A 12,905-nucleotide genomic window follows, 5' to 3' on the forward strand; every position below is an offset into this window, starting at 1 on the left:
AGTCCTGTGAGGAGCAGCTGAGGGAACTGAGATTGCTTAGCCTGGGGAAAAGGAGGCTCAGGGGAGATCTTATTGCTCTCCATAACTACCTGAAAGCAGGTTCTAGCAAGGTGTGCGTCAGTCTCTTTTCCAAAGTAACAAGTGATAGGACAAGAGGAAATGGCCCCAAGTTGTGCCAGAGGAGGTTTAGATTGGATGTTAGGAAAAATTTCTTCACTGAAAGGGTTGTCAAGCATTGGAACAGGCTGCCCAGGGAAATGGTTAAGTCACTATCCCTGGACATATTTAAAAGACGCGTATATGTGGTGCTTAGAGAAATGATTTAGTGGTGATCTTCGTAACATTAGGTTTACAGTTGGACTCCATGATCTCAAAAGTCTTTTCCAACCTAAATGATCCCATGATTCTACGACTTAAAACACTTGAATGCACAGCAGCTCAGACCCATTTTCCTTCCAGTCTGCTGTACTAGATCAAGGGAGATGCAAGCCTCTTAACAGAGACCTGGATGGTAGAGAACCATGCCTGCGGATTACTTAGTCCCAGTTGATGCCTCAGCAATCAAAGCAGTTATTCACATGAAATACCCGAGTCAGATCCTCAGTCTGGAAATTTTTCAATTTGTTTGCAAATGGGTTCGCTTACTGCAAGTTAAAAGGTAGGGATGCTGCTCTTACACCCAATCAAGCTAGCAAAGTCACTAGCAGCAGCGTAACTTCAGTAGCACAGACCAGGCACCAGGCACCTGTCAACTAACTTTAGTTTATGCTGCTGCAGCTACATGCCTGTTAGTACTCCAACTAGTTAGAGGAAAGCTGAAATCAGATCTCCATCTGCAATACAAAAATGCTTCAACTCTCTCCCTAAGCTTCAGGCCTGTCTATGACTTTCTAGTAAATCAGCTGTTTGATGACAGCTGGGTGAAAGATCAGGGCCCCAGGAATAACTGGTACCCTTTTTTCTACTGTTTTTAATGGCAGTGCAGGCGTTTCACACTCTTCCCTTCTCACCTGTCTGCCAGCCTGCCAGAATTGATGTTCACCTAGTGAGACAAACCTGAGACCAAAAGGGATCCCTTGTCATGTGTCATCTATGTTTTTTTCAGCCAGGGCTGAAATCAGGAGAGGAATTTCAGGACAATTCATAAGTTTCAGAAAGATGGTTTGATGAAAATTGTACAAAAATAAGCACCTTTACAATATCTTGCTTTAGGTTTTTGGTGCAACAACATAATAAGCCACCAGCAGAGATGGATCTGGACTGCATAATGTAAAAAAGTCATTAAAAAAAAGAAGGAAAGAGATAGAAGCAGCAGAAAGACTCATAATGACAGAAAATTGTCCTTGCTTCCATCTAATCTCCATTACTTCTGAGCCCATCATTCTTTATGCCACCATGTACAGCGACCAGGCACATCCCTGTCTTTTCTTGTTGCTTCATTCTCATTATTCCTTTCAGAATAACTTTCCTGGATTCTTCTCCTCCCCTACAACCTTAAGCCTTCTGCTCCCACTCCTCTGTGTTACTCTTGAGTCTATCTTTGTTTTCACTTCTCCAGCATCAGAATTATCATAAGGATAAGTTAAAGTGTTGAATCAAAGAATAAAGTGCTTTGGGAATTTCTTAAGAAAAGTTTTCTAATGTTTTAGTAGAACAATGAATTACATCCCATCCATTATTTCCAATACTAAGATTTATTTCAGGAAAAGATCTTGGAAAAGGCTCTCAGATAAGGATATAGCTACTAAATAATATGAAATTGCTATCAAGACTAGCTACATGTAGCCATAAATGATCTGCAATCCCACCAAAACTGCAGTTACAATTAGCAAAAACAGAATAAATTGTTCACATAAAAAAAATAGTTTCAGGTCAATGCAAATGGCATCAGAAGGAGGGCTTTGCTATCAGACATGAAGAAAAATGTTATTTAAATAGAACTAGAACTTGCTATGGCTTCTGTGTTGTATGACTTCACCCTATTTAATAAGCCAACTGGCTTTAATACACCCCAAATTATCAGTGATTCTATCAGGCTACAGTTAACTTAGAGTTGGTACATATATCTCATTAAAAGCTGCACAGCTCATTGCCTGAGAGAATCAGCTCTCCAGGAGATTAGCACAAATGTAGGCAAATTCAAAAAAAGAACAGCAAAAAAGCAAAATGTCTTTCAAGTCTGGAAATTAAGGGAAGGACTTTTTTTCAAATCAGTAAGTGTTGAAATGGCAGTCGGTGACAACATCTAGAGTATACCTTGCTCCTGAGCATGTAACTATTCACAATGAAGACAACCACCTTTGGCTCAAGTGCTCTGACCTCATACTTTTCTGCTTGCTTCAACTGGGGCTTATATTATCTCATCTCAGCTTCATTAAAATTTCAATGATCAAGCAGAGTCCTACAGCTGCTTTCTCAACTGTGATATTTTAAAACACAAGACTGCTGAAGTAGGCAAGAAAAATGGGAGAGGGAGCTACATGTTTATTACGTGGATGGTTATGAAATGAAACATTTAGAAGAATTAATAGTGCATCCACATAATACTAGTGTGATTTACACTGTGACAGTTCACTAGCAACTACATGATGCATTCGGTCTGCAAAATTCCTTATTGACCTCTTGTACCTGTTGGGTGACTGACTTGGAGCAGCAGGAGAGCAGGGAGATGATGGCCCAGATCTGAAGTTCTCATGATAGCCTGACCTAAAACACAAATGAGAAAATGCATTATTACAGCTGAAGAACATGTGAAAACAGAGGTTTTGTATGAAGAAATTCCATCTGATGGATTTCAGGATTCCCAGCTCTAAGGATTTTATCTAAGGAAAACAAGGCATAAATTTGCTGTCCACTGCCATTTTGACACAACAAAAAATCGCATGTGTTTTTGGTTCAGAGTCTTTATCTGCTTGCTATTGCTTGACCAGATAACTCACAAAGTAATCAGTCACATGCAGACTCCTACGCACCTCTCAAACCAATGTAGCTCACACCATGAGGAAGCCAAGGCACAACGCCTTGTACTTTCTGTTGCCCAGGGGGTGTGCTCCAAAGCACACTGGTAGAGCAGATGTGGGGTTGTTGACAGAGGGTCTGTGCCCTTTACTGCATAAAAAAGAAGCTACCAACACTGAAAAGTGGTTTATTACTATTGTATCCATTCTGCCCTGCAAGAATTTGGTGAGAAAAACCATGCATGTTTTTTGTTATTGGAAATCAATTCAACCTCTCACTGCTTAAAGCTGTTTACAGATTAAATAACAATTTTCTCAAACACACACAAGCAGTATGTTATGAGGATGGTAATCAACCTAAATCTACATTTGTTTTGACTGGATTCAAGCTTCACAGAGGTAACACATATTTTGCAGGAGACCGTGTTCATACATATGTTAATGAAAACAGATGTTAATTTCTCATTACACAGGTACACTTTTAGGTAAACATATTCCTTGTTTACTGAAAGAACTGGTGTTACTTTTTAGTAACGCTCACTCAAAAGCACAAGGCGAAGCATCACAGAAAAAACCTCATCAGATTTATAGCAGAAAGAAAATACTAATCTCTACGTATCTTCCTTTAAAAGCTATAACCCTTAAAGAACTAGAAAGCAGCAATCAATGTGTGTTTAGAAGCTGGGGAATGATGCTTTCAGATACCAACTTCAAAGAGGCAGACTTCACCTGACATTCCCACCCCGATATTTAGCCACTTACTGGCTATAAATGTTTGTCTTAGGGACTTAAAACAAATGAAGCACATGAACAGTTACACAGATGAGTGTTTAAAGAGCTAGGGAGAAAGATGACAGAGAACAGCAAGCAGGAGGTGTCCTCCCTTGTGAAACTAGTTACTGGGGTACCCATAATGAGAAATGAAGTGGACATATGTTAACAGTATTGGTGGGAAAGCCAGGAATCAAAGGTGTCCGCACACTGCAGGACTACCCATGAAACTTAACCAATAAAGAATGCTGAGTAGGAATATAAGGGAGAACAGAGTGAGGAGGACTTCTCAGCCTCTGCAATAACCTTTATTTTATGTTCTCACCTCCTCATTTCGGCTGTGGAGCTTGGCTGTTGTCCTGCACTCTGGCCCACGAACGGTCTCTGCCGAATGTCCTCTGTGTGATGCGGGGACTGCTTTGTCAGCAACTGCTGATTCCAGGAGATGTCTACAATGGGAGGTGGGAAAATCTCAATACTTGTGACAAAATGCTTTTTTCAATACTTATAGACCACCATAGCTTGTGGGCACACCATAAAGGAGACATGAGATGCACTGTTAATTAAGTTCTCAGAAACTCCACACAAAGTCAGAGACAGGCTCTGCTACACCAGAAGACCTCTATGAGACAATGTCTCCCTGCATTACTATCACATACACATGACCTACCCCGCTGCTGAATCTCAGTTTCTGAAGGGGGAAAAAGGAGAGGTCAAACAGCCGTCCACGAGTAGCACTTGGGAAAATAAGGTATTGCTATCCTAAGGAGGGAAGCACCATAGAGACAGAAACTTCCCATGCTTCCTGGGGATCCAAACATCTCAACAGCAAAAGTTAAGAGGAAGGTGGTGTAGTCACTGCTTTCCATGAGCCTACCGATAAACAGATTTCTTCCCTCATAATTTCCTTCTGTGTTTCAAATGGTTGCACAAGGTTCAGTGACAGTAACAGCCTTCCAGCAATATGCAATGATCTGTGTGATGCTCAGGCAGCTGACTAGTCCATCTTTGAGACAGAGCACACTGCCTGGATCCTTCCAGACAACTTCTGTGGTTCACAGGCTGGGGAGAGCCTTACACTGCCCTGCACCAACCAGCTGGTTTAGAAGAGTAAAAAATCTTTACTGGGGGCTATGACAGACTCATTTCCTATTTTTGGTATCAAGACAAAAATAAACCCAGTCCTGACTAGTTTAAGGACTTCAGGAGAGAGCAAGGATGTGACGCTTTACAGGGCCAAAAATAAACTGTCAGCATATTTGTAGGGGACCAAGATGACGAAAAGAACCTAGAAAAAAGCCTGATTAGCAGAAGTTGAAAACTGTCAAACTTTTGAAGTTTGCTTAATCACTGTGACAAATCCATAGGGACAGATTGTTGGGTAATGTCTCCTGCTTTCTTTATTTGAGAAACCTTTATCAAAGCATTAAGAATACAATAAAATAGTGCCAGGGAAAACAAACCTGGTAAGTTTAATAAACTGAACTTGCATTTGGAGCAAGTAATAACACTGAAACCTTTTCTACCCATAGATGATTCTTTTTTTAGAATCATCAATTTTTATGCTAGACTGAAAACAAAAATATAAAACTTTATTTCAAAATCTACATTTGCTTTCTCTCTTTAGCCCAACTTATTTACTTTCCACTGTTCACTTGCATTAGATAATGATGCTAAATTAACGGATTTGTCTTTTTTTAGGATTACCCTGTTGATAGTGTTGCTTTGGGGCAATTCCTTCATTCAAAAAACATCAATACTTATGTGAGCTTAAAAAAATCCATTAACTTAAATTGTCATCAGACATTTCTAATGACAAAATTGAGACAGGTGTCACTTTAGACTTGTCTTGAAAAGGTTACACATCACAAGTAGTGATTTTTACTGGACTGAAATGGACATAAAGAATCTAATTATCTCTCAAAACACAAAATAAGTGTTGGAAATATGCTCTCTGTATCAAGATAAATTCTATATGTATGTAAGATTATGTAAAAGATGGAAGATGACTGTGTTTAACTACTACTGTGAACATGTGGGCCTATAAACAAGATTCTCACCTACAACTTGTCTCTGATGAAAATAAGATTTTAGGTTTCATCTTAACATATTTATCTTTACTAAAAGAAAACAGTTTTTGCATCTGATACATTCAAATTTTGAAGATATACATGTGTTGTTAATTTCCAAAATTCTTTGAGTTATATTTCAGGTCACTGTAAACACCTGGGAGATTTCTATCTGGAAAAGAATACATGTGTATGAAGAGTATTGACTCTCACCCTGAGTCAATGGCAGATTCAGCCTGGCAGGTGAGCTGTGCTCCGTTACCAGCACCTGCTGCTCCTGTTCACCTCTTTTCAAGATATCCGTCTCTGGGTGTCCTGAGAGCACTTTATTTCCACTGCCAATAAAAATAAGTCACATTGTATAAATAAAGCCAGAAAAAATTCCACCTAGAATATAATGTCAAAATCAGACGTTTGAGTATCAGTCTATTTTTTGCAAGACTTTTGGCATTGTGTCAGCAATGACAAAGCAATATAGAGTCATGAATTAACAAGTCTCCAAACATGCTGCATCTTCCTGCTTCCCCCACACACTGCCACTTACATGCATGAAAAGTCATTCTGGATTTGTGGAAAAATGGCTCCTTTCTCAGAGAAACACCTTTTCTCAGTGTTCTCTATCCAGTGTTCAGCATCATCAGAAGCTTCTTGTCTTTTTGAAAGCTGTTATTAGCAGTTGGGCAAAGACCAGGACTTTGAACACCATCTGGCACTTTTGGGTACGGCACTTCCGAGCTAGCCAGGCAATCTCACACAGATTCTGAGTGAAAACAGCTACTGCTTCTTTTATTCCTCCAAATGGCTCGTGAAACTTGTACACAAGCCACAGTGCAGTGACATACAGAGATGTCTGAGCTATCTAAGCTCTGATCTGGTTGATAGGACAGAGTTTCAGCAAAGCCATATGCTGAAAAGGCAAGCCTTCTGATATGTAAAACTAGCACTGCTCATTGCCATATATGCATAAGCCTGTGGCAAGCGAATATTGGCTGGGATATATTATACCTGTCACAAAGCCACCAGAGACTGATGCTTCAGCATCAATCATAGGCAGATGTGACATCCCAGAAGTCTACAGAACCCAAAGCTCTACAGGGCTAAGAAATGCTTAGGCTTGATCCATACCTCCTCTTTTCTTGCCAGAGTTCATTTTCTTTGCTTTTCAGAGATGGCATACTGTCTTGTGCCCAGAGCAGCTTTTTCTGCCTTGGATCTTCTTTTTGTTTGCCTTCTTCTGGAGAGATGTTTGAATCAGTTGTGCTCTAGAAGACAGCAGGGGAGGGAACAAGGAGCTTCCCTTGAATTAGGCATCAGCACATGCATGAGAAAATCACAGACTGCCCTAAGATATATCATGTTGACACATCTTATTATCATAAAGAACACTTCACATTATGTGGTGGAATCATTTGACCTTGGTAAGGTTATCTTTGTATTTTACAAAGACTTCAGCTAAAACAATCAACTAATTGTATTAAATTGAGCATGAAGCAAAAAAGTGCAGGACTGACCAATTATGAGATGGTGTTCAGCATGACAAAACAAAACTTCCCACTACAAATTTTTGTCAGAAACCCTAGAATGGCTTTGAGAGTCTAGACAGTCTCCCATTGGACTTCAGAGGACATTATGAGGGACCTCAGCTTGTCGTCTCTGCCTTGGGGCAGAGCACTACTCACATGCTCTGGGCATTCTCAAATGGCAACTTCAGTACTACTTCCAAAGAGGTACTGGAGTGGGTCACACCTGACTGGTGGCACTTGAATAAGTCATGGCATGAGATCCTCTACTTCTGGGTACAGGCACTGCCCTGAAAGTGGCATAAGCAACCCCACCCAGGAAACTACCATGTGGAAAATGGGCCATGGCTAATGGCCCTGCACAGGGATGAGTGATAAGAGGGGTCAGGGGAAGGGTGAGAGGAGAACCAGATGATACAGTGCTCCTAATCCTGGAGGTGAATGGAAAAAGGCAGATGACTTCTCAGGTGTGGATGCCTTACGCAGGAGAAAATGATGTCTGGGAATCCCACATTTATCCTACTGATCTCACCTGTGGTGTAATTCTCTGATCTCTGGCAAACACTTATTTAATTAGATGCTAGATGCATCCAATTAAAACATTTTGTGCTGTGTAAGTAAAGAAAAAATAAAAAATCAGAGAGTGAACATTCCTCTGTTTGTTTTGCTGCTTTCTAGGACATGGTGGGAGAGAAAAGGAAGAAAAGCGGGGAAGGCAGGATTCTGTTTTATCTCAGATATGCTTAAAGCACTGTCTTACACTCAAGATTTTGGATGCAGGAAAATCACTTCAGATTTTGTTGGGTTTGACAAGTAGTTAAAACAAACAGAAACTGGTGACTGTTCACAGCACCAGTTTAAAAAAAAAGCAGCTACAAAGAGAGAAAGCACCACCCTCTGCTCTAGTCCAAATTGGGATGGGAGCAGTTTGGGAGTATGGCTCTTTGGTTATAAAAATATACAAGCTACAGCACTCTGTGGTATCACCAGTTACGGAAGGGATCCAGGGAATACTCTTACTATTTCCAGACTTTGCTAGCCTTTAGTGAAGAATGCAACTTTGCACTGAAGATGGCTTAGTCTTTATTGACTTACTATGCCACGAGAAACTCACCCCTGTCTTGTTTCCTTCAGTGGCAGAGGAAGAAGAGGAGAGGAGCTCAGCAGAGTTTGAAGAAACAATGAATGGAACTACAGTGTCCTCAATTATCTTACGTTCCTAAATAAAGAGGATCAAGAGAGAATGGGGGTTCAAAATACAGAATGTCAACTATGAGCTTAAAAAGTAGAAGCATAAAGTTTGTCTGCACGTCATAGTTACATGGCTAGGTAAGGACCTGTGGTACCAAGAGTAATGGTAACATCTCAGTTTTTAATTTGCTTCAAGGTTTTGTAGTCTCTTTCCTTTCACCATTACCATCTTTGAGATGGGATGTCCAAAACTGGAAAGAATACTCCATTTGGGTTTGGACCACTGTTTCTCACAACATCAGTCTATTAAATTTCCTATAAAAATATAGTATATGAGAAACTTGTTCTGAAAGTTGAAAAAAAAAATTTGTTGTTCAGATCACAAGTATGGCCCTCAAGCACAGATGATAAGACAGCAATTTGTATAATGTGCAACTAGTTAAGCTGAAAACATGAATGTTTTCCAATTTCCTGCAATAATGTCCCACATACAACAAAACAAAATCACTATCTTCTATATTGTTAATATTCTACAAGCTTTGAGCATCTCCTGTGATTTTTTTTTTTTTTTAAAAAAAAACAAGGTCAGTTTATAAAATATCTACATCATCAAGCCCAAGGCAGACAACAATTTCATCTGGAGTTCCACCAAGTCCAGGCACCAAGTATATGCCAAAACACACAGGGCTCTGCCTTCGAGGGAAGTCCGAGCGTGCCCAGACACAACCATACAGACTCACCCTGACTTGCACAGCAATTAAACACCTCCACCTGTGGGGAGCTTCTGAGGATACCTGTCTAAATACGTAAATATTTTTCCTCAGCTCCTATGGTAGTGTTTAAGAGAAACAATCTTCCTGAGAATACAGCCTTGAGAAGGCTGTTCATTAATTAATCAAGGTATGGGATTTTTTTAGTTACGCAAGTGGGTGCACTTAAATACAAAAAAAAGTCAATAAACAACCTCCTCCTTTGAGCCTTATACCTCCTCATAGTATCTACGCTCCTCCTCTTCAACTTCTCTCTGGGCCTTTTCCCATTCCTCTTTCAGCTTGTCCTGCTCCTTCTGGTACTTCTCCTGTAAGGGGATATAAATACAGCTAAATTCAGAGCATTCTATATTAGGAGTAAATTCTGTAGTATCTCCACAGTGAAAATGAATCTGCTAAAAGTGCTTTAATCAGAAATAGGATGAAATAGGAAGATAAAAATTTGAAACATCCATGGGTGTCAAGAAAAGCTTCTTTTCCTCCTCTCCCCACCTGTTTCTAGCACTTAACCATCTTCAAACCAACAACTTTTAACATACTACAAAAAGTTTAATTTGTTGGAAGTTTTAAAATCTTTGGTCAGAAATGAAATTTATGCTCAAGAATTTCAATAATTCCTTGTTTGTTATACAGTATTAAGAAGTCCAAAAAGCTATCACACACCCCAAAACACTTGGGCATGGATTTTACATTAATAACTTCAGCAAAGTAGCATATAAACAAGCAGGTTTTGCAGACAGTAGTACTAATTTAAGAGATAGGCCAGTACAATTTAATGAAAGATGAATATCTGTGCAAGTTTAAAAGATAAATGTGTGTAAAGATAATAGTGTGTAAGCTATTGAAAACGGCAAGCTTATAATTAGCTAAGTAGTTCATTTTCCTCAGTGATGGAATTATTTCTTGAGAATTGTTTTCACACAGTTTTGCATGAAAAATTATCACAAAGAGATCTTTAGAAGTGTTTGACGGAGTTGGTTTGAATATGGGGAAGAATGATGATTTCCATATCCCTTTTACACTAATTTCAGCTTCTGTTCAAACTACACACCACATCTGCCTAATCCAGAAGAGATGCATTCACTACTGAGAGAACACCCACATATGCCAGAAAAATTATTATGAGAATTTTACACCATTTCAAGAGGAAACAACCATATTAGCTATAAAGAAATAATCTCAAGAAAGCAGTAGAGACACACAAGTCATTCTTAAAAGATTAAAAGACTCCATTTTATTATTCTCCATCCTTTGACAGTTGTTTGCTCTTCTGTTATGTGGAGGAAAGATATGATTTGTTTGGGACCAAACCTAATCACAGTTTTGAAAGACACTACTGACTGACAGGGAAATTCAAGTTCTCAGGGCCACTGCACTTCTCACAACTAGGACACAAACCCAGACCTTTTACAGCTTACTCTACCACTAGGCAAAACCAGTGGTTGTTTAGAGGGAATTTTCCCCCTCACAAAAAGACGCCAAACCCTTTGTGTCCAAATTTAGCTTGATATTTTCCAAGAAGAACCTGGGAACAAAGCTGAATTCTACAAAGATCTATTAAGACCGTAATTTTAAAGAAGAGTTGCATAGGTGTCAGGGTCAGCAAATTGTCAGTCTCGAGAAAGAGGCTCCAAGTAATTAAGTTTTGCAGCCTATGCTCAGCATACTTTAAATATAGTTGAGGATCAATGTTTGGTTTAACTCCACACTGCATTTAGTCTTTCCATGGAGTGGGACAGGGAGATGTAAGAATGTCCAAAACACAGAGAACATGTCTGTATGCTCATTTTATTGATCATCTGCCACAGAATTCGCTAAAGCATCCACAGAGGATGTGGAAAACATGACACAAAATGCCCAACTTTTGTCTAAAGGGACAATTCAACAGCTGAACCACATGGTTGAAGACATGTAGTTTCTTCCCTACCTGAAGCAAGCGTTCTTGCTCATGCTGCCACCTTTCTTGGCGTTTTCGCTCTTCTTCTGGATCCCAGGACCAGAAATTGAAATGCTTGCGTGAAGGAAAACCAAGCTATTAGACTTTGACACTATACTTCAAAAGGTTAACAGAGAAAGCTGCACTTCGCCTGGCCTACCCCCAGTGATGATGATAAAATGAGAAATCGAGAAATAGATAATGGTTCTCTCAGTTAGCAGATAATATCCTTAGCTTCATCGACCCTTAGGATTGCCCACAGGTATCCAAATGATTATTTGGTTTGCAAAGAAAGGCTTGGAAAACTTCAACTGGAGAGGAAAGAAAGGGAAAAGATCTGAAAGAAAGCTCTACACTGCCCTGAACAGAGATACCTGCAGGTACACAAATTTAAAAAGTATCTATTCTGCTTCTCTATAATCTTCTGCGCAACACGTGGAGCAATTCGTGATTATAAAACAGTTTTGCTCATTTCATATGGCTGCCAGCACAACAGCCTATAGCCTTGTTCTGGATTTTTATCCACAATGAAATAAAATATCAGGTTTCACTTAGGATCCCATTACATGATACATTTACATGTTTAAAATCTTTATAATCAAAGGCAATTTTAGACACTTGATGTCATAGTCCTTTCCAATAAAAGCTGTATTTGAATCTGATAGAAGAGATTATGACTATTTTTATGTGACAAACAGAATACGAAATACTGTGTACTTCACAGTAGCACTTGTGGTGGTTTCTTTTTTTCTGTTGAGAAGAAAAATGTTGGTCTCCTCTAACTTCTATCCATTTAAAATAGAATGGATAGAGTTAAATATTGTTTCAAGATTGTGAAGCCTTAGCGGCTCCAGCAACTGAGTACTGTACAGCTACCACTTCCTCCAGATAAGAGGAGAATGCATAAATTCTAGATTCAGACCATGTATTGATTTGGGTTGTATTTTTTCTCTCTCATTTCCATGAGAAGAAAAATTCTCATTCTGATTTGGCAATGTTATGAGACAGTCTGCATTAAAAAATTCACTTTTGCTAAAAACATACCTCTTAACCAAACAACAATGCAAAAAAAAGGTACTCACGTGTGATTTGTCACCACTATCAGAATCAGCTATTTAAAAAAAAAATAGAAAAACAAAAAATTAAATTTAACACAGCACAATGTGCCGAGCCTGCAATTAAAGCTACATTTTATCTGTATCAAAAAGCTTCATGTTAGTTTCCTGTTTGCTCCCACAACCAAAAGCAAGGACGAATCGCAAGCAAGTAAACAAGAAAAACAGATTACACCCATCACCAACAAAACTACTTTTTATCTGGCTATAGAGGAGCACAATATTAACTAACATCAGTTTCTACGCTATCACTAGCTAATGCTATCTACTTCTGGCCACAGACACTAGCAGTGTTTGGACACCGAGTGTTACCTACTTTGATCTACTTTTCCCTTCGTGATTCAGTTCAAGGAAGGAAAAAGCACAGCAAAGCTAAAAGGTACGGGACTACACTATGCAAGAGCCACAGTTACAAAGAGAACCATTGCCATTTTCTATCCAAATATCTTTGAAAAATAGGCCAATTTAAAGAAATTAAGGAAAAGGTATTTATAGGCAAGTGATTTCACTTGGGTGCCTGAAACGAGAGCATCACAATAACCTACAACCCAACAGCTCTTTGTCAACTGTGCAGCA

General features: G+C 39.2%; 1 protein-coding gene across 1 annotated transcript in view; it reads right to left on the bottom strand.

The window, feature by feature from the left end:
* Positions 1–2,560: 2,560 nt before the first annotated feature.
* The window catches only part of LOC104464022 (LIM and calponin homology domains-containing protein 1-like), a gene marked incomplete at both ends in the record, with an annotated part of 29,050 nt that continues 18,705 nt past the window's right edge, over positions 2,561–12,905 (bottom strand). Inside the window, 7 exons of the mRNA XM_010076580.1 lie at positions 2,561–2,706; positions 4,054–4,177; positions 4,399–4,419; positions 6,011–6,132; positions 6,923–7,059; positions 8,432–8,536; positions 9,494–9,586. Coding sequence (XP_010074882.1) covers positions 2,561–2,706; positions 4,054–4,177; positions 4,399–4,419; positions 6,011–6,132; positions 6,923–7,059; positions 8,432–8,536; positions 9,494–9,586 — 748 coding nt within the window. The remainder of the gene's footprint in view (positions 2,707–4,053; positions 4,178–4,398; positions 4,420–6,010; positions 6,133–6,922; positions 7,060–8,431; positions 8,537–9,493; positions 9,587–12,905) is intronic.

The sequence above is a fragment of the Pterocles gutturalis genome, unplaced genomic scaffold, assembly GCF_000699245.1.
Source record: "Pterocles gutturalis isolate BGI_N339 unplaced genomic scaffold, ASM69924v1 scaffold40908, whole genome shotgun sequence".
NCBI lineage: Eukaryota > Metazoa > Chordata > Aves > Pterocliformes > Pteroclidae > Pterocles > Pterocles gutturalis.